Here is a 27,447-nt window from a genome sequence, read left to right as displayed (position 1 = left end):
CCAATGTGAGCATTCCCTGGTCTAAGTCCTTTCCCAGGCTGCAGTGGGTTCTCTGCAAACGTAGCCCCACACAGTTGTGCCCAGAGCCATCGCTGGAGACGTCTTCTCCTCCCACTCAACCCTGTCTCCATCTGGGGCCTCTTTCACTCTCCTCTGAGTCTCAGCTGAGCGGGACAAGCAAACATGCTGCTGCTGGCAGCGCTTGTGGCCACCGCTGCTTGGTCTGGTAAGTGTTTTTTACTTTATCTTGCATTCCCTCACAGGCAAACGTGGTTTCACTAACGTATATTTTCCCAAGTCACTTATTGCTACTGACTGTCACTGACTTAAAAACTTAATTTCTACTATTTTTTTTTCTAGATGGATTTGCACAGGAAATTCCCATACAGACCCCTATATCCATTACAAAGTCTGAAAGAAGTACACGTCTGCAATGTCATTTTAAAGACATCTCTGCAAATTTTGATAACATCATCATACACTGGTACCAACAGAAGGAAAATAAAGCTCCAGAGTGGATGTTCTACATTTCAACTGGGATAAAAATAGAGGATAAGAGCTTCCAAGGGCGTATGTATTCTGTTGAAAGGGCTTCTAACCAGAAAATTTGTACTCTTACAATAAAAAACATAGCTCCGGATGCTGCTGCTACCTACTACTGTGCCTACTGGGAACCCCACTATGGCAGAAACCCAGCGATCACCTCAACCAATACTCTCTCGGTGGCTCCACCACAAACGATTTGAAAGATCCCAACTCACTTTTTAGCCTGCCTGCAGCTGCCACAGCCTCATTGGACGTCAACAAGACAAGTGGTTTCCGCTGCTCGGATCCGCTTGGCCACCACTCGACTCTGGCCCCGAGCCTGTTCCCGCATGGAAGCCCTACGGAGGGCAGCGACCACGTGGCTGCTGAGAGCTTTTGTCCTGGCAGCTGCTTTCTCTTGTATGTGCCCTGCTCACCCTGCCGCCCGCACATCCCGGGGGAAGCTCTGCTGCTGTTTCAGCTTTGCATTCCCAATTTCCCTCTTGCTTTCCCACAGGTGGCCCTGCACGAGCCTTGCAGCAAAGCCCGGTATCCATCACCAAGCCGGAAAGCAAAACGGTGCTCATCACCTGCCATGTCTCCGTCCCCGACTTTGACAAAGCTTTCATTCACTGGTACCGCAAGAGGCCTGGGGCAGCTCCCGAGCGCGTTGCCTACATGGCATCCAGGCTCTTTCTTGGGAACGAGGCCGATGGGGGGAAATTCAGCATCGAGAAGGACCTGGACAAATCTGTCTGCACCCTGACGGTGAGCAAAGTCACCCTGCAAGACGCTGCTACCTACTACTGCGCCAGGTGGGATGCACAGCAGCAGAGAGCCATAAGCAGCCTGCACAAAGATGTGCTTCCCTTCCTGGACCACACCCTGAAAGTCCCCAAAACCTCAAGGAACGTGCCCGCCCTGCCTCCCCATCAGCCCTGAACCCATCGAGCACACTTCTCAGGCAGCCGGGCACCAAAGGCGCTTCGGGGCTGCCGTAGGCAGTGCAGATGCTCGCTGTGGCTGGTACCAGCAGAGAAGTCGTTTCAGTTCAGCAACAAAAAGGGATTTCCCCAGGTATGGCAGGAGAAAGAGAGAACAGGAAGAAGAAAAACCTGGCTGCACATTTAGCACTGAGGTATGAGTCGCACCTCACAGAAGAGGGAAAGCTCAGATTCCTGTCACAACCGTACAAGAGCAGAGTGCCCCTATCGAGCTGGAAAACACTTTTTGGATGGCTGGAGGGAGGCGGGGAGAAGAGAGAACAGGAAGAATTAAGACCTGGCTGCCCTAAATAAAATAACAATTGGACAACAGAGATGTGGGAATCGGTTCCGTTTTCTCTCCAAGGGAAGTAGCAGTGACCTGGTCTCTGCAGAAGGGCTATCAACAGCATAGAACAGATGCCCTACTTTGCTCTCCCAGATCATCGTTATTTTATGCTAACCCACTCTGGGGTCTAAAACATCTGAGTTTCCTCGTATAGCCCCCAGCATTTGCAGGTGCTACCCTGGGGCGCAGCATCACACCTCACCTGCGACAAGAAGAACCTGCAAGGGCAGCAGGCCTGCTTCTGAGCTCCCAAGGGGCTGCCGTGCATTTTCCTGGCCTTTGGCATTCAGATGGTGCGACGGGCAGTCACTGGACAGCCTTCAAATGCATTCAGCTCCACTGTCTTGCTTCTCCTTCCTTGTGTTGGCCACGGACCTTAGGAAAAACCTCTGAGCCCAGGTACTGCTTAGCAGCTTCCAACTACTCTGGAAGCAGCAGTAGGTTGCTCCAGACTATAAAATCCCTTTATAAACGACCGCTGACATTCAGCAGGGCTTGGCGGAGCTGCTTTCCTGCAGCATTACCTGCCTGCTTCCTGGGGCCCCTCTCCTGAAGGCCCCCAGGCGAGTCACATCCTCTCGTCAGGCACAGCCCCCTGGCCCTGCTGCAGAGGCAGCATTTTTCTCCCACAGCCAGCGACGAGCGAGCGCCATCGGGATGCTGCTGCTGCCGGTCCTGGCCCTGGCTGCAGCCTGGTCGTGCACGTTCCCCCTCTCAGGAGGGCAGCGTGTGGAGCAGCGGCAAGCGGCTCTCGTCCATACGGCTGTGAGCAGGCGGCTGACAGTGCTCGTTGTATTATTTTCTCTCCTTCTGTTCGACGGGCAAGCACAAGTGCTCCTGCAACAGCGTCAGCCATCTCTCACCAAAAGGACATCTACGACTGCAGTGATTGATTGCAAAGTCGAGGCCATAGGTAACTTCCAGGCTGCTTACATCCATTGGTACCGACATATACCCACCAGGGCTCCTGAACGGCTTCTGTATGTGACCTCAACAGCACAGATTAATTACGACAAGGATTCCTACAAGGACAAGTACCATTCTTCTAAAAGAGGCAAAAATACCTGCACTCTATCGGTCAAAGACATACGTGAGGATGATGAAGGTACCTACTACTGTGCCTACTGGCAGTCTCACACAGCAAGAAGATCATAGGCAGCCTGTACAGAAAGGTGGCTGCAGCCTGAGTGGCAAGCTTCCTCTCAAACGCAGGGAACCAACGTTACCTTCCTGCACCCACCTCTCAGCTCCTAAAACGTCCCTCCTGGGGCGTCCCTTCCACTGAAGGAAGGAAGTCTGAAGAGTTGACAAATAGAACAGGCATGCAGCACGCTGCAGCCTCAGCGGGTGCTTAAACAACTCAGCGGTGCAGCACCGCTTACACAATCTTTGCTGAAGGTGGATGTTTTCCCACCATGGTCTGAGCTAGCAAAAAACAAGGAAAGGGCAGGGAGGGAGCACGGAAGGGGCATATTTGCAGTGAAGATCTAACCTGGGAGCCCTGGGCCACACATGGCCAGCCGGCTGGAAAGCAGCTATGCAGGAAAGGACCTGGCTGGATGTCTAGCGAAGGAATGAGAGTAAACATTGTGCCCTTGCTGCCAAGATGGCTGTCAGTACCCTGAGCTGCGTGAGGCAAAGTGCTGCCAGCAGGCTGAGGGAGGTGATCCTTCTCCACTGCTCGGCACTGGGGAGGCCCCACCTGGAGCGCTGAGTCCAGCTCTGGGCTCCCCAGTACTAGAGAGAAATGGACATCCTGGGGACAGTCCAGTAACGATCCATGACGATGATGAAGGGACGGGGGCATCTCTCCAAAGAGGAAGGCTGAAAAAGCTGGGACTCTTCAGTTCAGAGAGCCCCTCAATATCTACAAATCCCAAGAAGGGGGGGGGGGGGGGTGGAAAGGGCCAAGAGTCAGGCTCCTATACGTGGTGCCCTGTGAGGCAATGGGCTCCAACTGAAATTCAAATGAAATGAAAATAAATCTGAGCACAAGGAAAAACTTTCTTACCATGAGAGCAGTCCAACACTGGAAAAGGTTGTCCCGAGAGGAGGTGGAGCCTCCATCAGGACCCACTGGACAGTCCTGGGCCACCTGCTCTAGGTGACCCTGCTTGAATAGGGGTTGGACTTGAGGGCCTTAAGAGTCCCTTGGCAACCTCCGCAGTTCCGACATTTTCTGAGCCTGGGATGCAGGGATCAGCAAGAGACCTGCTATTGAATACCGCTGAAATGAACCACCTCCTCTCCCACCCACCCCGTATTCATTTCCGTAAAAAGTTAGATTTGTTACCCAAGTGAAGACCCCACTTAATGCGTAAGCATGTTACTGCTGCCAGCTGTTCTGGCCACATCCATTTGGTCTTGTAAGACCGGGGACTGTGGTCTGTCCCAAATGCTGCTCTCTCAGCCGATCCCTCACGGTCACTCCCTGCCCCTGCTCCACGTGGGGTCCCTCCCACGGGATGCCGTCCTTCCCAAACTGAGCCTGCGGGGGCTGCCCACAGGCAGCAGCTCTTCAAGAACTGCTCCCACATGGCTCCGTACCACGGGGTCCATCCCCCAGGAGCAAGCTGCTCCAGCACGGGTCCCCCACGGGCAGCAGCTCCCCCCAGACTCCCTGCTCCTGCGTGGGCTCCTCTCCACAGGCTGCAGCGTGGAGATCTGCTCCATGTGGGACCCATGGGCTGCAGGGGGACAGCCTGCTCCACCAGGGGCCTCTCCACAGGCCGCAGGGGAACTGCTGCTGCGTGTCTGGAGCACCTCCTGCACTCCTGCTGCACTGACCTTGGGGGCTGTAGGGCTGGTGCTCACTACTAGCACTCCCAGCTGATGTTTTGCCGCAGTTTTGTTTGTTTGTTTTTTTTTTTTTAGTTCCCGTTATTAAATCTGCTCTCACAGAGGTGCAACTAGTGGTGGGCCAGCAGTGGGTCCCTTTTGGAGCCTTCTGGAGCTGGCTCTTACCTGACATGGGGCAGCTCCTGGACTCTTCTCACACAGGCCACCCCTGCAGCCCCCCAGCTTCCAAACCCTTCCCATGTAAGCCCCGTACACTCTCACACCTCACATATTCAAGGCATGAAGCTCTGATGGCCATATGTCCAGGAGCGTTAAGGGGTAAGTGCAGGGCCAGTGCAGCACCACACTTGATTTTGTGGCTTTTTGGACCAAGTAAGATCCCATCATATTTTGCCCCCACTCACATAGCCACAAACCTCTTTTCCAATAGCAACAGGTTTTCACTTCAGACTGCTTTGCCATGAAGGCAGGAAACCAGTAGCATGCGTTTAATGATCTAAGAGCTACAGATGCCAAGTGCTTCACCAGGAAATGATTAAAAGCCTTTCTGATGTGAAAGCAGCGCTTCCATCAGGCACTTTTCTCACATTTTGTATTAGGAACAGGATTTTGCAGCTGGTGGGAGCAAGAAGCCATTCTTGGACTGGCAGTCACTATGAGGGCTCAGACCTTTGCAAGACAGACTATTCAGTCAAAACACAGATGAAATGAGAAGAAGATCCCCGTACCTTGCTAGGATTTCTCATAAGCCAGGAGTCAGCCTCTCCCACACTTGGTTTGTCTCCTGATGCGGGGGAAATGACCAGCTTTCCAGGTATCTTGGGTGTTTTCAGGTCCCATAGAAGGACTGCATTGACACTGCTGAGGTCGGTAGTAGCTTGGGTATGGACCCTTTTACATTGTTATTGCTGTGATTTAGTTTGTCAAAAAAATTAAGCAGCAGCAACACCCTGTTCCCTGCCTTACCCCCTCTCAAACCAATGGCTAGGAGTTGGGGCACTACCCTTGGGTGTGCCAAATGAGTCATTTCCTCCCCAGAGCTGTTTGACTCCTTCTCCTCCTGGAGGGCTTTATAACGGTCCTGCCCCTACTTCAGTTCCACGGTTCACCCAAGCAGGCAGCATGCTGCTGCTGCCCATCCTGCTTGCAGCTTCTTCTTGGTCCCGTAAGCCCTGTTCCCTTCCTGTGTGTGGAGAACACTGACCCTGCTCCGGACTGCAGCCGTTCTGAGCCCTTATTAAATTTTCACCAAATTTCTCCCTATTCGCTTCCAGGTGGAGACGCGCAGGCGGTGCCGGTGCAACACCCGGCGATGCGGACTTCAGCGGAGGGAGGCTCGGCCAGCATGGCGTGCCGGCTGACAAAAGAAGACACCGTGCACTGGTACAAGCAGCTTCCCGGAGAGCCGCCCAAGAGGATACTCTATGTGTCAGGAAAAAAACCTACGTTTGATGATGGAACCGATGAAAAAAAGTATCAAGTGAGGAAACATGCCTCTGAACCTCACTATAGTCTCACAATAGATTATGTAACCCAGAGGGATGCTGGCACTTACTACTGTGCGTATTGGTATTTTGAACACATCACAGCGTTAGATAGGCCAAGATAAACCATACAAAAAGGCACTTGGCACTCTGAACCGCAAGCTCTGAACTCTGCCCAAATGCAGATACTTCCTCATTCAGCCCTGCTCTGATGATTTTCTGCCTCAGGATAAGAAAAACAACTACACAGGACCCCATCAATTGAGGGTATAAATAGGGAACTTTGCTCTCTAGATGGAGACTTGGAAAAGCACTCACCTGACAGTGTACACAGCCTGTCTGTGCCTCGTGAACAAAGAGTAGCTGAAGATTTCTATTCTTTATTGGAATCCATGGAGCAAGAACAGCAATATATCTCCATCCCCTTGGTGCTCTCTCTTGAAATAAGGTATGCGGGTGTAACAAGGAGAGTAGACTGCATGATTTGGTAGACTTTCCTTCCCATTTTCACGCTGTCTTCCTTGGCATTTCAGTCCCTACAAAGTCCTACAACAGACCAGGAACTCCACTTTTATCATCATAGTTTCTCCCCTGAGGTTTCCAGAAGAGAAGTGAAGTCCTCAGCCATGGGCTATGCCTCCAAGAAACAGAGGCAGACAGCAAGAAGATCATCATTAGGAGTCAGCATGGATTCACCACAGAGAAATCATGCTTAACCAATCTGATAGCCTTCTATGATGGGATGACTATTTGGTAGATGAGGGGAGAGCGGTGGATGTTGTCTACCTTGACTTCAGCAGAACTTCTGACACTGTCTCACATCACGTTCTCATAGGTAAGCTCAGGAAGGGTGGAGAAGATGAGTAGGCATTGAGGTGGATTGATAATTGGCTGCATGGCAGAGCTCAGGAGGTTGTGCTCAGTTTTGTAGTCTAGCTGGAGGCCTGTAGCTAGCAGTGTCCCCCAGGGGTCAGTACTGGGTACTGTTTAGTTCAACTTATTCCTTAACGATCTGGATGATGGAGCGGAGTGCGCCCTCAGCAAGTTTGCTGACAACACAAAGCTCGGAGGAGTGGCTGATACCCCAGAGGGCTGTGCTGCCGTTCAGAGGGACATGGATAGGCTGGAGGGTTGGGCCGAGAGGAACCTTGTGAAGTTCAACAAGGGGAAGTGCAGGGTCCTGCACCTCAGGAGAAATAACCTCAAGCACCATTACAGGCTGGGGGCTGACGTGCTGGAGAGCAGCTCTGCAGAGAAGGACATGGGAGTCCTGGCGGACAGGAGGCTGACCACGACTCAGCAATGTGCCCTGGTGGCCAAGAAGGCCAACGGTATCCTGGGCTGCATTTGGAAGAGTGTTGCCAGCAGGTCAAGGGAGGTGATCCTCCACCTCTACTCAGCCCTGGTTAGGGCACACCTGGAGTATTGTGTCCAGTTCTGGGCTCCCCAGTACAAGAGGGACATGGAGCTACTGGAGTGAGTTCAGAGGAGGGCTACGAAGATGATGAGAGGACTGGAGCACCTGTCGTACAAGGACAGACTGAGAGAGCTGGGCCTGTTTAGCCTGGAAAAGAGAAGACTGAGGGGAGACCTCATTAATATTTTTGCCTTAAGGGGTGTAGCTGATTAACCATTAAGAGTCTGGTTGGGTTCAGGGTACTGAACTATCATGGTCACAGATTCACCAACAATATAGCACACCCTCACTCTAGGAACATTCAATGAGAACTATCACAGTTAGGAACAATGCAATTAAGTGCAATTTATTGCAGCAACAGGTACACAGGTTCTTTGTATTGCCAGCAATAAATTCACTGTCTGGAAAAGCAAGCTAGCATGTATTAAATACACAGGTACGCAGCATGGCTATTAACGTGCTATAAGGCACAAAGACTCTAGAGATTTCTAAGTTTCCACAGAGACACCTGGTATAACCAAGTGTACAAATCTTACCCCACGGTGTCCCAGTGTGGGGGGAAGAGAGGCTCAGCCCTCCGACTGATCCCAGAAGTCAGAAGGTATCCTTCATGATGGTATCTTCCCTAACATCCCCTCTCTCTTAAGCCAATTTATATTATTTTCTACCTTTTAGGTGGAGCTTGAATGACTCTAGTCAAGCATATCTTGGTTATGACTCGTAAAAAGTTTTCTTGCTTTCGTTTAAAGGTATAGGTTCCGAGAAATTCAGAGCGCATGCTCAGTGAGAGGTGGTCATACCTTGGAGGCAGGTAGCTTTTGGGATGGAGGTGTGTTTTGGTATTATAATGATATTATAGTGGGCAAAAGTTCACTAGAGTACAGCATTTGAGTCATTGGCTAAGGGTAGTAAATGTGTAGCTTACTGGTCTCAGTGTGCACAAGAACAATCGAGTCCCCCCTCTTGTCACAGAGCCTTCTCCACTCTGCAGTACAGTCCGTACTGTTCCTTAGAGTCAGCACACCAGGTTCCCCCGGTGCGATAGCATCTAAGGATGGAAGCCTAGGGAATCCTTAGGTAGTGCAGCTAAGCTCCACGCTGAAAGCTTCTTTAATGCTGTACATTTTCTTTAAAATGTGAATATTAGTTTAATTTTCCTAGTCACTTTAGGCAATTACGCCACAACTATCTATAAATATCTGAGGGGAGGGTGTCAAGAAGATGGAGCCGGTCTCTTTTCAGTTGTGCCCAGCGACAGGATGAGAGACAACAGGCACAAACTGAAGCACAGGAGGTTTCAGCTCAATATGAGAGGGCAATTCTTTACTGTGAGGGTGACAGAGCACTGGCACAGGTTGCCCAGAGAGGTTGTGGAGTCTCCTTCTCTGGAGATATTCAAAACCCGCCTGGATGCCATCCTGCACAATGTACTCTAGGTGATTCTGCTTTGTTGGGGGGGTTGGACTAGATGATCTTCAGAGGTCCCTTCCAACCCTACCCATTCTGTGATTCTGTGGTTATGTGAAGAGAGGCACGGTTTCCAATCCGCTTAGCAACATGCCACATGTTTCTCCACCTTTCTCTTCCAGTCATTCTTTCCAAGAAGTGTTTGCTTCTCATCTAAGCTTCAAAACCAAAACCCTGCAGCTGCGCATTTCCTCCCCACGCAAAACCACAGACCAGGCGCCTACTCCTGGGGATGCTGCTGTGCTTGCTGCAGGTTGATCCCCACGAGCTGCTGCAGTGGGGGCAGCACAGGCACAGGGGCATTTTGGCACACCGCAGCTGGGTGGCCAGGCTGAGGCAGCAAGAGGAGGTCCCTGACCGGGTGGGGACATGCCTCCTGCCCACTACAGGTGACCGCACACACTCAGCGCCCACCAGGGTGGCCTCTGGGCTGGGAGCTTCACGCCCTGATGTACGGCTGGAGCTGCTCTCACTCTCAACCCCTTCTCAGCAGCTCTGACTCAAGTTTCCACATGCCACGCTCCTTGGACTTCCCAGTCTTTCTCACGTTTATCTGAAGAGGAGATGGGATGACAACCTCCTCACCAATGTGAGCATTCCCTGGTCTAAGTCCTTTCCCAGGCTGCAGTGGGTTCTCTGCAAACGTAGCCCCACACAGTTGTGCCCAGAGCCATCGCTGGAGACGTCTTCTCCTCCCACTCAACCCTGTCTCCATCTGGGGCCTCTTTCACTCTCCTCTGAGTCTCAGCTGAGCGGGACAAGCAAACATGCTGCTGCTGGCAGCGCTTGTGGCCACAGCCATTTGGTCTGGTAAGTCCTACTTACTTTGCAACCCTTCCTCAGAGGGTACCCATTGCTGCACTTATTCCTAAGTCCCTGAATTCCAACTAATAAGATTTTCAACCTTTTTTTTTTTTCTTCTAGATGGATTTGCACAGGAAATTCCCATACAGAGCCCGATATCCATCACCAAGTTCAAGAAAACTGCACGGATGTATTGTGAAATCAAAAACTTACCAACAAGTTTTGATAGTACTGTCATACACTGGTATAAACGGAAGGAGAATGAAGCTCCACAGAGGCTACTGTTCTTTACAGAAGGGAAAACTTCAGTGGAAAGTGGCTTGCAAAAAGACAGGTACAGAGCTGAAAGGGTTTCTGACCAGAATCGGTGTGTTCTTATGATAAAGGATGTCATTCCAGACGATGCTGGCATGTACTACTGCGCCTACTGGGACCCTCACAATGGTAGAAACTCAGGGACCGTCAAGACACAAAACTCCCCCAACGTCTGAACCACAGGTTTGTAACTGCCTCACTCCCCAAGTCTTCTCACACTATCTGGTATCAGCTGCAGAAAGGCCAAACCCTTTTCTGCTTCCCAGAATGAGCAGCTAACACTGCACAGCTGTCCGTTTTGAAGTTTGAGCCATCATTAGTACTGTGGTCTTCAGGCACACACGTATCATTTTTAAGGGCAAGGTAACTCTTCACTGCCATAAGAATTAGCTCGTCGATACTGGAAACTCCCCTGTTCTGTCAGTGTGGTTTGCCCAGGCATGGCAGAGATCTGGTGTTCCTTGAGGCAAGCAAACGTTTGATATTGATATTCTAGTCCAGCTGCCGTTCTCTGCTAGGAAAGCAAAGGCAGGAAAAGAGGAACAATGTTCCAAAGAAAAGACTTTGGTGATGGGCATATCACGCCTGCCACTCCCAAGTAATTTTAAGGAAAAAATCTTCCTGTTCCCCTCTATAGTCTGTCCTCATCTGCATGTAAGTGACTACAAGTGCCTGGGAATATGGTTTACATTGTTTGGGTACCACAAAATCCCACACAAACCAACTTAAATCAGAGATTTACACTCTCTTATCTACCACAGCCAAAGATGTGCCCTTTGTAAACTTCCCTCTACACTTGCTCCCTGACCACCAGTGCTGCCAAAAGGAGCCTGGGGGACACGTCCCTGTGGTTTGATGCAGGGACTCTCCAGCTGCCACCGGAGGGAGGCACCTCCTCCTCCCACGTGGCACAGCTCAGACTGCCCCGGGGACAGTTTCCTTCTGCGAGTCTCAACTCAGAGAAGAGAGAAGAGAGAACTCTGAGACAGCTGAGTGGGACAAGCAAACATGCTGCTGCTGGCAGCACTGGTAGCCACAACCGCTTGGTCTTGTAAGTACTTCTTTATAAATTTTGTGTTCCCTCATAGGCAAACGTGGCCACACTAATGAGTATCTTCACAAACCCCTGATTACCAGTTAATAACATCATTTCTCCTCTTTTTTTCTTTCTTTTTTTTTCCCCCTAGATGGATTTTCACAGGAAATTCCCATACAGACCCCTGTATCCATCACCATGTATAAAGGAACTGCACGTTTGCAATGTCATTTTAAAGATGTCTCTGAAAATTTTGATAACACCGTCATACACTGGTATCAACAGAAGGAGAAGAGAGAACCAGTGAGAATGCTCTACATTTCATCAGGGACAACAATAGTAGAAAACAGCTTCCAAAGAAACAGATACATGGTTCAAAAACTTTCTAACCAGAAAATTTGTATTCTTATAATAAAAAATATAGGTCCGGATGATGCAGCTACCTACTACTGTGCCTACTGGGACCCTCACTACGGCAGAAACCCAGCAATTACCTCGACCAATATTCTCTCGGTGGCTCAACCACAAACGATTTGAAAGATCCCAGCTGACTTCCAAGTGGCAAGTGCAAAGGGAAAAGTGAAAAGCAAATGCCTAACTCAACCTCGGCACTTCCTCTTCCCCTTCCTTTGCTCAAGTGTGGCAGGGAACTGGTTGTAAGGATTTCTTTACTGGAAAGGGGCAATTTTCCATGCTGCTGTTCCAGGAAGTAACTCAGCACATTGTCGTGGAGCTTTTCAAACCCAAGGTTTGAAAAAAAAAAGAGAAAAATTAGTCTTTTTTGGTTTAAAAGCTAGCAGCTGTGGAAAAAAAATATATATATATATTTGATTTATTCCTCAAGAGATCTGGAGATGGGCATTATTGTTCTCCCTTTCTGAGATGTTTCTGTGTCTTTCCCATCCTTCTTGCTTTCACTGTCTATGTCTTCACTGCCATTCAGCATAGTAGAGATGCATCTGAGTCACTCCATAAAGCTGTAGGCAGTGTTGCCAAAGCTAGTGCCAGAGAGAAGAGCTTTTTATTTGAAAACGGCTGTCCACATTTATGTCCCTTAAGCAATGCATCCCTCACAGAAACTGCTTCATCATTGATGTTGACCCTCGTGCCTGAGAAGTTTAACTACAGAGGTTTTTCTTTAGCATCAAGCCTTTTTTTAGTATTTTTCTTTACTGCAGTATGCTGAGACTCTCCTCATTTAGTGTCTTGAAGTACAGCTCATTAAATATTAGTGTGATGGGATGAAAAATTGACACGACAATTTCAAGTAGGTAGTAGTTCTCCAAAACGACTATGGTTCAGTTTTGTCCTACTGTTATTTACAAGCCTGAATCATACAAGGGAGCTTGACAAACTATCTGCAATGCACAGTCTTTTGCTGTCTGTGTTTCTTCCAGTGAGACTTCACAGATACTCAGTGTTGTGGACAGAATCCACCCAGGGGATGCACCAGCAGCACCTTTCTCTGCGTGTGTCACTCCTGCCATTGCTTTGTGGTTGCAATAACAATCATAGAATAACAGAATTATTTAGGTTCAAAAAGACCCATAAGATCATCAGATCCAACCATCCACCTAACACCACCAAGTCCACCATTAAAACATGTCCCTAAGTGCCACATCTATATATCTCTTAAATACCTCTAGGGACAGCAACTCCAACACTTCCCCGGGCAGCCTGTTCAATGTTCCTGCCCAGAAGAATTTAGCCTAGACACTTGTTTTATGTTACAGCTGATTAAACCGAGTGACCTTCACCCTCAGTCTAGTTCCTCTCTGTAGGCACAAACAGTAATTTCTTAACGTTGTTTTGTAGTCAGTATGGCACAAAAGATACCAGACGTACTTAAACTCAGTTTCTTGTAAATGACAAACGAAACATGTAGGTGGTTTTATAGACAGTACCAGGGCTTTCTCAGATGTTATCTTGGGCTGTTTTGTAAGAACACAGTGTGCAATGGGAAAGCCCCCTTCTCCCTCCTGTTAGTAAATGAAAAGGTATCAGTGAACTGGTATTTCAGTCTGGAGTGACTCCAGGAGATGGACAGATAACAACCGCATACTGGGAAGAGAAAATGCAAGGTGCAGCACATGGACACCTTCACAGTGGACTGCACAGTGGCTTATAGAGCTGGCTTTCCCTTGTTTCCTTCTGCTGAGTTTTATTAAGACAGATAAAACTGAACTGCATCCTAGTACTACTTGATCGTACTTAATGCTAGATGTGAGGTGGGGTATACCTGTGGGAATGAGCAGGATCATGACCTGAAGATACGTGTTTTTTTTTTTTAATATAAACAGCACTGTGGGCTTACTTAATCTAAAATTGAAGAGGAAAACTTCACCTAATTCTTAGGCATTAAATGGAAGAGTTGGCTAGCCTATCTGGAACACTTTTTGAACGAGATTTGCTCTGAAGGGAATTAGACATCAGCTGAAAACTGGGCACAAGTCTGAAATTCCTGACATCCTCCCACCAGCCAATGCCTGGTCATCCTTCAACCAGTCTCCCAGGTGCAGATTGGGAAAAAAAAGGAAAAAAAGTTGTTTTTATTTAGCGATTGCACATCAGGAGAGTACTTTAGCTTATTGCAAAGTCAAAACATAGTGTGGACCACATGGATTAAATACTTCGGCACAGGAACTAAGCTAATTATCTCCAGTAAGTACAATTAACATTGATCTGATTTTCACAGTCATTTGGGTTCTCAGGTTATTAATTAAGAATGTAAGGGTGTAGGGAAATTAATTTCTGCCTGACAGATCACATTTTTTTATGTGATCTGTGCATGGGGCTCTGGTTGGGTGGGTTGATGGGCAATAAATATATCAACCTAGGGGACAGAGAAATCACCTCCACATCAGTTACTGAATACTTATTAAGGATGGCAGAATGGAATAATGAGGAGAGGGGCTAAAATTTGAAATATTGGGTTGGATTCATTCCTCATGCTGTTCTGGGACAGAAAAATAAACTGTGTGAAAGTTTAAGAACAACCCTCAGTACAGCAAGACAGAAATGCAAAAACTTGCTTATTGATAGAGGTGGCTAAGCCTAAATTCATTGTGAAGGAAAGTTGCCTGGAATTAAACAAATTTCTAGTTCCTGGATCTACTGAAAGTAACTAGCTTCCTTTTGTATTCGTACTCCTGTTAATTGTGTTAAAGCTGTGCAACCTATTGTATGAATGCCACTATCAGTATAAAGCATATAGCAGTGCCTACAGTATGTTGCTCAGATAATACATGAGATTACCAAGTTTAGTATAAATAAGTCAAACTGTAAAAGGCAGAGGAAACTTGCACAATTTGCTGCAGATTGCAATTAAATTGTGCCTGTGTAGAGTCAGGTGTTTTTGCCAACAGAGAACAGTATAACTACTTACAAGAAGCACAGACTTAAACACATCTTAAGTGTCAGTAAGTTTTGTTTAGAATATGGGTTTTGCATGTAAAATATGGGCTTCAAAGTGAGAATATGATGAAACTTAATCCAAGGTACATTCACACAGTAAGTAATTTTCAGGATAGGACATTTCCAGGAAAAAAAATATTTACCTATCTATCTAAATCAACAAATAATTAATAATTATTTTTAATTTCCTTTGGGAATGATAATGTAACCACATTTGTTCTTAAAACAGCAGACAGAAATTACTTTAGAGAAAATGTAGCAGACTAGAGGCAGCAGATCTTTATTACAGAGATCCCAGCACTAAAAGGACTTGAGCATAGCTATAAGTAGTTATAAGCATGGCACAGTTTTCTTCTCAGAAAATGGTGTATTTTAAAACCCAGACTTTTCACTCATCACAAAAAAAATAATAGCATTTCTAAATATTCCACTCCAGTACATGTTAAAGATTAAGATATTATACTGGGCGAGATATCACCAACCTCTAAATTTGAAAGATATCTTCTGTAGCTTGTGAAAGAAAAGTGAAGTGCAGGAGATATTGCTAAGCATTATCAGACTGTGGGATGCTGGTGTTAAAATATTTGGAAGTGGAACTAAGCTTATTGTTTCAGGTAAGTGTGAAACATAAAACCTACTTCTTCTGAAACGCATTTCAATAGTTAGATATTGTTTGCATGCTGTGCTCTGGTTCCTTAGCTCCTGCTAGTTTTAACCCTACTGAATGTTTCGCAAAATTTCCCCCGTAAACAGCATTTCCAGATGCAGAACACAACAGCATTTTGTATTTATATATGAAATTGGGAAAATGAAGCAATTATTGAAGTGTAGATTTATAACTAACTCTCTTATTATTTTCTTCTTAAAGATGAAAATATAGCAAATATAGCATTCAGAGAACTAAAAGATATTTTTGTCTTTAATGATGCATACTCAACTTCTGTGATATTTCTAACTCATTCTGAAAGAAAATGTCAATTTGGGGTTATGCAAATTATTTGAAGAGCAAGAAGCTTTCTTTTGGGATTATGTCTGACTACACCAAATGACAGGAGTTATCTGAGGTATGCCCAGAACTGTCTGAAGATACGCCTAGTTGAAAGGCTACTCTCTCTTACTACTTTTTGCAGAAACAATCTTACTATCAGTTATTATTATTATTAAGAATGCCCACCTGTGGAGACACTGTATTTCCCTCCCAAAATATTGGCATACTTAATCAAAATTATACTGCATCAAGTAAACTTCAGCTGCTTCGATACTTGGGACCTGGGATGAAAGCAGTTTGCCTAATTTTGACCATCTGATAATGGGGTGTCTACTTAGTGGGAGTTTTGATGTTGATTTCAATCCAGTCAGGGTTTTGTTTAATATATGTACAACAAAAACTTCAGTCAGGAATTTTGTGATGCAAAGATCTCATCATAATGTTCGCTACTTCTAGGACTGATTTTATGGAGCTTTAAAGGAGCATTTTACTTAGCTAATATCTGATCAAATACATCTTTTGCTGGTGCTGCCTCTCTCCATAGAGCAGACATGGAGCCAAGGTGCTTAGTACTGTCCACCTAAACTTTCAGAAAACTAATTTTAGTTGAGATGAATCCTGCCCATTTAACAACATACCTGTCCTCAAAATCTCCACACATTTTTTTTTTTTTTTTGTAAAGTTTAGGTTGCTGCTGCTTTTTTACGACCTAAAAGTTGATTAAACGGCAAATCTGTTTGTCTTTAAAAAATAATATTTATCCATGTATTTCAATGTGCCCTTGCTGCCAAGATGGCTGTCAGTACCCTGAGCTGCATGAGGCAAAGTGCTGCCAGCAGGCTGAGGGAGGTGATCCTTCTCCACTGCTCGGCACTGGGGAGGCCCCACCTGGAGCGCTGAGTCCAGCTCTGGGCTCCCCAGTACTAGAGAGAAATGGGCATACTAGACAGGGTCCAAGATAGGGCCATAAAGATGATTAAGGCATTGGAGCATCTCTCATACACGCAGCGGCTGAGAGAGCTGGGACCGTTCAGCACAGAGAAGAGGAAGCTCAGGATGATTCAATCATTGTCTAGAAATACCTGAAGGGAAGGTGCAAAGTAGACAGAGCCAGGCTCTCTTCAGTGGTGTCCAGTGCCAGGACAAGAGGCAATAGGTACTAACTGAAACACGGGAGGTTCCCTCTAAACATCAGAAAACACTTTTCTGCTGTGAGGATGAACTGGCACAGGTTGCCCAGAGAGTTTGTGGAGTCTCCCTCTTGGAGATCTCCAAAAGCTGCCTGGACGTGGTCCTGGAAAACCTGCACGAGGCATCTTTGCAGAGATATCCTATCTGGCCTGACAAGGTAGTCAGGCCAGATGACCTCCAGAGGTCCTTTCCAACCTCAGACATTCTTTGATTCTATGATATAAAGAATAATAGATCTGTACTGTTATTGCAAAGACTTTATCCACTGTGTCTGGTTATTACTATGAAGTGTTTGGCTCCGGTACAAAGCTCATCGTGTCAGGTAAGTCACTTTCCTCAAAATAAAATGTAGGAGCTTGGTGTGGTCACACAAATTCAGTGTTACAGCGTCCCAGAGGAAACTCAGCTTGCTTAGAGCCTTGGTCAGTGCCATCCCTGCTGGGTTTTGCCTAAGCTTGTCATTCTGACCTTGAACCCTGTTGATTTGTAATGCAGTAGTTTAGGATCACAAATATACTGAGGAGCTAGTTCATGTCATTTATGATCATACTCCTCCTTAGAAATTTGGTGGAAAATGGCCTGGAGTAGTTTCCAGAGCCCTCATTCTTTCTTTCAGCTACTGAAGGATTAAGCATGGAATCAAGCAGCTGTGAACTATACATTAAAAAAAAATAATAATAAAGCTCTTCTCAATACAAATTCAAAGAGCAATTTGCAATGGCCATTGCTGAAGTCCTTTTTTAGTTAGACTAGTACAAGTGAAATAATATGTGCCTAATTACTTCTGTCATGTACACAGCACTTTGGCAGTAGAAATAAACTTTTTGTTTACTAAAACATACATGAAGAAGTGATCTATTTTTTGTCTCTCCTGCAGAGACATGTATTTGAATAGTATGTTGAGGATAAAAATCTTCTTTTTCCCATTAAGTGGTGTTTTAAATGCTGTAACCCTGGGGTAGACTACTACAGAAACACAAGGCAGAGGAACTATCACTACCAAATATTGTAAGCCTGATAAAATGCGTCAACTTATATTAGCGTACCAAGCATAGACTGTTTTTGATGATTCCTATCAGAAAGACTAATTGAATCAAAACTATAATTTAATAGAAATGTCCATGTCAGAACAAATGTGTTGTTTTAAGTGAGAGTCCTTACCTCGTTAAGCAGGTAATGATCATTTATTTAGTATTTATAGTTTAAAATAAATTATTTTCAAGCATCTATCTAATCCTTCAGAATTCTCTTTCTTCTACAACGGCCAAGGCTCTTAACTGATTGTTAATCAGAGTAAAAGGGATGGATTTACCTTGTGCTTATGACCAGGCATTTCATCACAGATTGTCTTTTCAGTGATGAGTACCTAACATTAGCTCAATAATGAAAAGAAATGGAGAAAAAGACTTAGGATGAGTGACCTTCATGCAACTGAATCATCACAGTTTGAGCTTGAGCAGAGTTTTTTTCCAGAACTATGTTGAAAGAGCCATATGTATCAAGAACCAAAATCTCAACAACATGTAATTAACTTGATTTTGTTCTTTTTGGTCTCTTATAATTAGCTGTGATCAAAACAGAGTTGCTGTAGATTTACAATAATGCAAGTAAAAGAAGGGCTGGGATCTGAGAGATGGGTTTGATGTTTGCATTTGGTGGAATAGATTAGTTTCTAAAAGCTTCTATCAGAATGTGAATATTAATCCAACATCAACTCTGAATGAAGGATTCTTGTATAAGCATCTTTTCAGAGAATTTAGGCAAGGGAAGCCAAGACTGAACAGCAGAGTGACCCAAAATCCAAATCAATTTTTCCTTCCAGCACACAAGTGGAGTAGCTACCCTACTCAGCATGGGGATGTTCTCCCTGTGCCATCTCTTCTGCTACATCTGCAGCTGTGTCTCTCTGGCACCTCACAAGCATATTGCAGACTTTTTCTGAAGTAACACGGAGAACAATCTATTAATATTTCTAGTAAATAAATTCACAGCAGAAATTACAGTAGAAATATTTTATGTTAACTCCTAAATATTACTGAGGTATCTACCTTGATTTCATTAAATGCATTGAAGTTCAGTAGTTCAAAAAGCTACAATTATATTTTGCAACCATATATTATAAAATATTTCTTGCTTAGAGGTAGTTTATACTTACACTTATTTATACATCATCTAAGTTGGACTAAACTGATTTTCTGCCCTTTTAAGTCAACAAGATGAAGACTAATGCATGCATTATTATACTTTTTTATTAATTTCTTTTTTTTTATGGAGAAAGACATTAAATACTGAACCAGAACCCCTTAGACTTTAAAGTCCAAACCAGTGTTATGGTGAAAGGACGGAGTGTTAAATAAATAAGTGAAAATGTTGCCATTCAAAAGAAAACTGCAGAGCAAAAGTTACCGTTACTAGGTACCTTTGCTAAAGACTTTAGCAACTAAGTCAAGGATTTCATGCAGATGAAGACAAATTCACTATCCCTTTCTTTTAAGACTATCTAGAGGAGAGATTATGTGATATGCTATTTTAAAAGTATAATAGCAATGACAAAAAAAGTGATGTGGAATTTGCAATAGCAAATTACGTTTCTTTAGGTCAGGGTAAACAGTAGGACTTCACATAAACCATGAATTTCTGACATTCTAACTTCTTTTGGATACACTGTGCTACATCCCTTGTGTTCCCTTGTGCAAGGCTCCCTGCCTAGAGCGGAGTGGCTGGGGTAACTCAGAAACACAGCTGGAGATCACCCCTTGGCCTCAGAGCAGGGGGAACAGAAGAGATATATGGAAAAACATTGTGGATGCAAACAGATACCTTAAATTATGTCTGAAGTTCTGCATATCTCAGTTTGTTTGAAGGGACAGTCTTTCCCCATTAATTTGTTCTTAAAAAGCCGGTTTATTCCAGCTGAGGAGAACTGAGCTCTCTCTGATGCACCTCAGCACAGGTTAATTGCAGGCAGACAATAAATAAATAAACAAAAGATTAACTTGTGGGGTGAACTCCTGGCCCTTCAGAAATGTTGCCTTTGATTTCAGCTTAAGCAGGATTTCCTGTAAGATGCACATGGTTTTCCCTGGGGATAAGCCAGAAGGTCCTGGGGACAGGACTTGCATGGGAGTAACGCTGAGAAGTTGATGCTTCTCAGCAGCACGCATAGATGCATGTGTGATGTTGTCTTTTTGGCATTGATAAGCTGCGGTATCATCAGTACTCTGTAGGCAAGTGTGCCAGGAGCTGAGGATGAACAGTCCCAATCCCACATACACTTAAACAGACTGCAGTGATCTCAGCATGCAGAGGGTTAGGTCCAAAACAAGTAAGCGTCTCTCCAACTAGGCTTGAGAAGAGTGGTGGCTGTTGAGGACTGCCTGACTCAGATTTTCCGCAGTGTCTTTCATTAATTCAATTAAACAGTGGTCTAAGCTTTCTTCTTGCACACCATTTTCTGTCATAAGATTCATTTCTTCCTCTAAATTATTTTAGGGAAACATAATCATTCTTAATTACAACAATGCCAGTGATACAAAAGGACGATCTAAACACCCCTTCCAGTTACCTCCATGAATCTTCTGCATGTACAGTATTTCATCTTTATATTTGATAACTCAAAACCATATCTATATTACATAGAAATTAGACATGGATTGCTGAGTAATATTGTGTGATGAGTTTCTCCTTTTGTGTGCGAACAAATTGAGCTAGAGAAACAACCTGTAAAAATCAGTATCATCAAAGCAAGGACTGATTTTGCAAAAAGGTGATGAAAATGTGCTCGATCAACCTCCAGGCCCTTTTAGAGACCTTTATGTTAGTGCACAGAGAAATAGACATAAAATTCATTAAAAAGGAGAACTTTCGAGAGATTGAAAGAGACAAACAAGGGTCTTAAGGTGAGCGGTTAAGATCATGCATTCAGTTTCATATCATACAGTCATTTAAATGAAGAATTTTTAAATTGTGGTCAAAAGCACTCACAATCCCAGAAGGAGAATTAATTTTTTTAGAAAAATATCCAGAGGGTATATGGTAGATCAATCCACACCCCAGAAATCAACAACTTTTATTTGTTCTGATATTTTTTAAACAAGTGATAGCAAAGATTAGCTTGAAATGGAATTTAATGTACATAACAATAAAGGCTATTTGAGAGTAGCAGTATTAGCTGAAATTAAACTCACATTTTCTAGTTTTGTAGCCAAATATGTAGACTCTTATTATTCAAATGTTGGTTCTTATAATCTAATATTTGTATGGCTAAAATGTCGCAAACGGTTTGTGTAAGGAAATATAGCAGTGTGGGTAATCTGGTCTTTGGCACGGGCACTAAACTCATCGTTTCCAGTAAGTACTTTGAAAGACTGTTTTCATACATTTTGTAATGGCAAAGCTGGGGAGTGAAGCTTGATGGCTCTTTCTTTAAAGTACCTGGGGAGGCTCACAGTAGGTGATGTTGTTATCAGTGATAATGTCTGCAGCCGCTGGCAGCAGGACCAGAATGCTGTCTGTGTGCTGAGTGCTCTCAGCTCCCCCTGATTTGAAGTGGACCCAAGGAGCTCTCAGTATCCGACATGATTACTGCATTTTGTGGTATCATCCAAGCAAGTAGAATTAAAATCTCAGATTAAACTCGCTGGTCTAGCACAAGAAAAGCCAGATTTTAGCTTAGGAAATATCTGCAGGTTATAGATACATGGTTATATATTATTTTAAAAGTAAGACCTACACCTACTCAAATCTGCCTTAGAGAAGTGTTCAACAAAGTAAACACCAAAAATTTTGTAAAGCATAACTAAAAAAAAAAAAAAAGAGTTGAATGGAAGTTCACTACTTTAAAATTCTTCAGAAAGTATCAGATCATATGCCCAGAAAAGTCAACGTAAATCATCAATAACTTTACAGATCAGCCTAAGAATGCATCAAAATCTACAGAGAGTTCTGTGTTTTCATCCTTTTTTTCCCCTAAACATACTTACAGTTTATGTATGTATATATATTCACACAGAAATATACATATATTCATGAATACCGGCAAAACATATATTGTTCAGTCCTCCTTTGTCATCCATTTACTTGTGTGTGCATAGGAGACTCTCACATGCACACTTTTACAGTTAGTTATTCAAGCAGCATGTTTCCTCAGTACTGTGATATAATGTTGGTGTTTCATTTAAGCCAGGTGCCTAGGTCTTTTAATGGTAAATGGAAAGACAGTGGCTATTCTAGAGGTGGAAACTATTCTATATTAATACAAGTCTCTAAAATGGTCACAATGAAATAGCAGATGGGAGCATCTCTCTGTGTCTCTCTATTTAGATACGATAATCCAAGAGAACAATATCAAACTAGCCAATTAAGACCCCAAAATTATGCAGGGTACTTTTCTAAGCTTTGAAAATCTAAAAGAAACATCTAAAACAGTCATGAGGCTTTGCAGAGCACAATGTCACTGAAACAAGAGCTACATCATGCTCTTCTGAATATATACAACTCTGGAAGAAATAAATCATTTTGAAAAAGAATTTAATCTTGTATCCCTGGAAGGTCTGATGAACAGAGATAAAATTAACTCCTATATCAACATTAGAGTGCCATAAAATTGTTAGCAAGTTTATGTCTGGGTACAACAGACAACATTTTCATTTCAATGACAGCTCTCCAAAATGAGGGAAATCCATAATGTGTTATCATTTTGAAGGCAGACAGTCTTATGCATTCATCATCTTTGTTTTTAAATGCTAAATATGAAATACTCTAAGATTGTTCTAGAATAGCTAGATCATTTAAAGAAAAGTAGAAGCATTTTGACAGAAGTATAAGTTTATATTAACGTGTTTTCTCACAGGGTGTGAAAACTGCACCACTCAGACAGATCACTCTATAAACTGGGTATCCCACTGTTGAAAGCCAGTACAAAGATTTACTCAAGAATCTAGTGGGAGAGTGGTTTAAGAAGATGAACAGTAAATCTCTTCACTGCCTTTAAAAAAAAATAGCTGTACATTCAATACAATAAAAGTGAAGTTTGAAAACTGCATCTAGTTTTCACTTGCAGTTAAGCATAGACAAAAATGATTGCCCATGAGCTCTGCCTATACATGTATGGCAGAAGTTTGCACGTGTAACAAAAACAGTCTTAGATTTGCTATCCGCTTTGATAATATCAAAAAGTCTTCTTTGTATGGACAAAATTGGGCTGATTTGGACTTCTAACAACATAAGTTTTATTCCAGAGAGGCAGGTGAAATGGAGATTAGCTACAGTCAGTTTGTGGAAATGGCTCACTTTTCATTTAAGATATATTCAACTATGTTCATACTAAGCAAGTTTTACAAAGCACATCACCTACTAGAAGCCTGGTACGGATAGATACACTATTTGCATATAAATCTTATCTGGATATTGCATGTTCTTCTGCTTTTGTTTAGTTTAATTTTGTGCAATTTTTTTTTCGTTTTCAGTTGTGTTAATTCAAACAGTTACACAAACCTAGTATTAGAGGAACAACGACAGCCCCCCCAGATCCAAACCATTTTGTGATTCCATTTTCCTGTTTTTTATCAAGATCTTTACATAAATGAAACACATAGAACTTCTAAATAAAAGAAAAAATTTATTGCCACACACTATTGACAGAATTTATTGTCACACACTATTGATATTCCTCTGTTTTATTTCTTTCCCTCCAAATACAAATCCAGACAAAGGAAATTCTAAACCAGAGAACTCTGAAATCCTGCAGACGAAGCATAAAGATCAACTACTGTACGTTTGTCTTATTGAGAATTTCTACCCAGAAGTTATTCGGGTGCAGTGGGTCGATGGAGCAGATAAGGAGGTAACAAAAAATGTAGTAAAAGGAGACGTCTGGAAATCTACAAATGATAAGTACTCAGTCAGCACCTGGTTAACTTTACCAGTGAATATGACAAACAAGAACTATTTTTGCAAATATGATCATGAAAGTCAAGAGAATTTTAAACTCCCCATTCAAGGTATATACTGCTTTTTTATTATTTATTTATTTTCATTCTACATATTATTATGTCTTTTTCTTTCTTTCTTTTTTTTTTTATTGTTTGAATACAATTAGAGAAATAACGATGTATGTTACTATTGCTGAAATCTTCTGTGTTCCTAGGCACAACACTTAAAACCCACAAGTAAAAACTATCAAAGCCCTCCCAGGAAAAGAAACCCAGTCTGTACTATGCTCCTCAAGTGAAGGTCCCTTTGTAACAGGAAAAGAGTAGTTCTTTAATGCCACCAGGTGTTAATTAGAATTGCTCAAAAAGGTCTACACTGAGCCAGGTCAGTTACTTGACAGTACACAGAATTTCTTCAGAACAGCAGCTTCAAACTGCAGCTATCTGCTATCCAGGGCTTGCATGCATAAATCCCTCTGCAATTAATCACAGCTATAGTAAATTAAGGAGTTAAAAGTAAGGTTGATAAGTTTTTAAAACAATGTTTAAATATATTACTTATTCATGGTCTGGTGATAGTAAGGTAATAACTTAAGAATAATGTAAGAAAAAAAAGACTGCATATAATTGTTAAAAGACTGATTGTGAAAAAGACTACAAAATTTTAAAGAAAAGAAACAACCTATAATAAATTGTTTAAACCTATGTTTAAATCAAGATAATAACTTTAAGACAAATGCTTATTCTAGTTAGGTGAATCTTTTCTAAGTACCTACCCTTTTCTAAGTACCTACCTCTATTCAATTCACTATAAATGAGTACAGCTCCACTCCATGAGAACACAGCCATAAATGTTACATTTCAATCTTCCAAATGCATTCTGACAAAAATATGTACTACATTTATTTTGACATACTTAAGCGTATGTCTCAATGAATATAAACACCATAACCAAGAACAAACACAAAATTGCTGCTTCAAGCACAATAAATTTTATTTTACAGAACAATCCATGGCCAAAATAGCAAATTCCGAAGAGGAAACATCAGATCATACTCTCCTCAAGACTTTTTTCAGTGTTGAGCAACAAATAACAAAATAATTGAGGTCTCTTCTGATCTGAATTATTCTGTGCTTCTGTTAATACTAAGTTCTGGGAAGAGACTACAGCTACTTCTGTGACAATCAGGTGGTCAAACTGACTTGGAAATAAATAGAAGTTTGGAAATAAAAACGATGTTGCCAACAGCCTTATGGACACATTCACTAAAGGGCACAGGCAAAGCTCCTAGTTAAGGCAACAAACACTTATTCACTACTATTCACTACTATTCACTAGTTATTCACTTATTCACTACTACAGCATTTCCTGCCTTCAGTTCTCTCTGAAAATGAATCCTCCTGGTGAACACCTGCTCTTCAGACAGATCTTAAATATCCTACTTTTTTTAATAATAACTTCGCACTTCACTGCTGTTATATTAGCTCTTCTTTTCCCCATTTCTCTGTTAATGTTTGTTAAAATCAAAGAAAAACCTAATTTGGACATTTAAACTCTTTCCATTAGATTCTTCAAAGACTCCTTCTCAGGAAGAGTACTGCAGCACACATTCTGGAAACAGCACCGTTTTTTACAAAGGTAATGAAAATTAATTAAAATGGGGAAAGCAATGTGAGAGTTGCATATTGCTACGTATGCTTCTGAAAATGGTATTTCTAAATAGTCTGCAGGAAATATCCAAAGTTCTGGGGTCTGCAATTTAGAAAGGCTTCTGTGCATTAACACATTGTGGGATATAAAAAGGTGCTCTCATTCTTTGGGCTTTGTTAGCCCACTACAGATGTTGTTTGCACTACAGATGTTGTTTGCGCTATGGTACTAGATCATTAGCCTGCATTAAGGGCCACTGCTTTAAATACCTGGTGCAGTTAAATGCTCAGTGCTTCAACTGATGCTCCTTCAGACTAGCAACTGCACAGCACTTGGGACAAAGTAATTTTCTTTTAGCTTGAATGGGGATTTAGGAAATATTGTTCAAAAAAACAGATGCAAAAGAATTTAAGCAAAAGTTGTGCTACCAGTGGTAAAAGAGCTAGAGTTACGTTCTTGCACTGCAGGGAACAGTAACATGGCAGCATTGTCAGATGGTCTAGTGCTCAGAAACCCTCTCCATCTAGAAGTTACGAGCAGTGCAGACGTGCTCACAGAGGACAGTCAGACATTGTATTTGTTTACACGCTGCCCACCACAATCCTTCTAAACACACCACATGGCCCTGTTTTTTCCTGTCTCTTAGGAGGTTGTACGATACTGATGTTCAACAAGATTTTTCTGTCTTATGTTACAGATTACTTGATGCACAGGGCGGCACATCTAGTATACCTTGTCCTTCTTCTGAAAAGCTCCATGTACTATGTCATCGTACTCTTCTTCATATACAGAACGAGGACTCCAGCTAAGCTCCCAGGAAAGAAAACATAAATGTTGGTGTTGGAAAGGTTTACAAAATCATCTTCAATTTGCTTTGCTATTTACTTATTCACATAGGCTCCCCTGCTCTCAGTGCCAAATACAAAAAAAAAAAAAAAAAAAAGTCCCAAGAGAACTTACTGGCATTAGTGTGCAGGGCTTGCTGCGCTTTACCGATAGTGTTTTCTTATCAGCCTGTTTTTTTCTCACTTTTTCTGAGTAATGAACTGAGGAGGAGGTGGGCAATCGGAGTAAGGCTACATAGCTTGTGTTTTAATAGAAATTCTGTATTGCAAGATGAAGAAGGTTCTCATACTAAAAGTGGTTTCGGACGCATAAGTTTAGAGCATATAAACATATAAAGCAGAGGTGCATTTTATGATTGCTATTAAGGCTTACTTAGGAGCATTTCAGTGCTGTAAACTCATAGATATCTGTTCATTTTTGCTTTCAATGACTTATTGCAACTTGTATGTATCCACCAAATCAGGGCTGGAATATTCTGTAATGATATGTGCTTTAAGAGAATCAATTAAACATGATTTTAAAAAGCAAGCATAGTATTTTGTAACAGTTAGATGAGCAAAAAAGCAATTCGAAGGTGCACATCTACAGAAATTTAAGAGATTCACCAGGCCACAGGACAGTACTGTCACACAAACTGAAAACCTGCACACCATATTTTTAAAGATGCAAAATGATTGCAACAATCATTTTCTTTAGAGAAACCTTTTCAAATTGAGCAAAACCTTAAATCTGATGCTTCAGTGGAGAAACTGTTTTCACAGTATAGGAAAAATTCTCAGATGTTGGACTTCAAAATCTTCATCTCCAAGTTGTGCAAATTAGTCCCTTTCAAAATCCTGTGGAAAAATTAGAGGTAGAAGCACTGGGGTAAAGTGCTTGTTCATTTTGGGGCTAACCATTTCCACAAGTTTGGAGATGAATGCCTGTACCGAATCTGTAATGTCAAGAGCAATAAAAGCTTTTCTTCAGATGTATTCTTGAGACCTACGTTTGTTTTAAAGCCTATAACAAGCTGTTTCGAAAACTTGGTTCTCCATCCTCATATGAATTCCTCAGCGAATGAAGGATCCTTAAAACCGTCTATTTTTTGTTCTTTCAGCTTATTAAATGGGAAAACTGTTTTACACAGAATAATAAAAGCTGACCCATTAAATATTTGCTATTGAACAGCTAAGCTGGGAGGAAACACCATGCTGTTACAACAGGTCCATTTTCTACAGCTCATGCCACTGCAAGAAGAGGAAAT

The 27,447-nt window shown here is 42.9% G+C and overlaps 1 protein-coding gene across 1 annotated transcript; it reads left to right on the top strand.

The window, feature by feature from the left end:
- Positions 1-777: 777 nt before the first annotated feature.
- On the top strand, positions 778-27,175 carry TARP (TCR gamma alternate reading frame protein). Its single transcript, XM_083824947.1, has 6 exons — positions 778-945; positions 1,043-1,349; positions 15,164-15,207; positions 23,480-23,773; positions 25,272-25,343; positions 26,053-27,175. Exons 1-6 carry the CDS (start codon positions 876-878, stop codon positions 26,184-26,186), a joined length of 921 nt encoding a protein of 306 aa, XP_083681073.1. The 5' UTR covers positions 778-875; the 3' UTR covers positions 26,187-27,175.
- The last annotated feature ends 272 nt before the right edge of the window (positions 27,176-27,447 follow it).

The sequence above is a fragment of the Anser anser genome (assembly GCF_964211835.1).
Source record: "Anser anser genome assembly, chromosome: 2".
Lineage (NCBI taxonomy): Eukaryota > Metazoa > Chordata > Aves > Anseriformes > Anatidae > Anser > Anser anser.
This window is presented reverse-complemented; position numbering and strand designations above follow the sequence as displayed.

Coding starts and splice junctions, on each gene's coding strand:
- TARP (XM_083824947.1), top strand. CDS start 876: ATGGAAGCCCTACGGAGGGCAGCGACCACGTGGCTGCTGAGAGCTTTT. Junction 1,350..15,163: donor TACTGCGCCAGGTGGGATGC/ACAGCAGCAGAG, acceptor ACTGTGGGATGC/TGGTGTTAAAATATTTGGAA. Junction 15,208..23,479: donor AACTAAGCTTATTGTTTCAG/GTAAGTGTGAAA, acceptor ATACAAATCCAG/ACAAAGGAAATTCTAAACCA.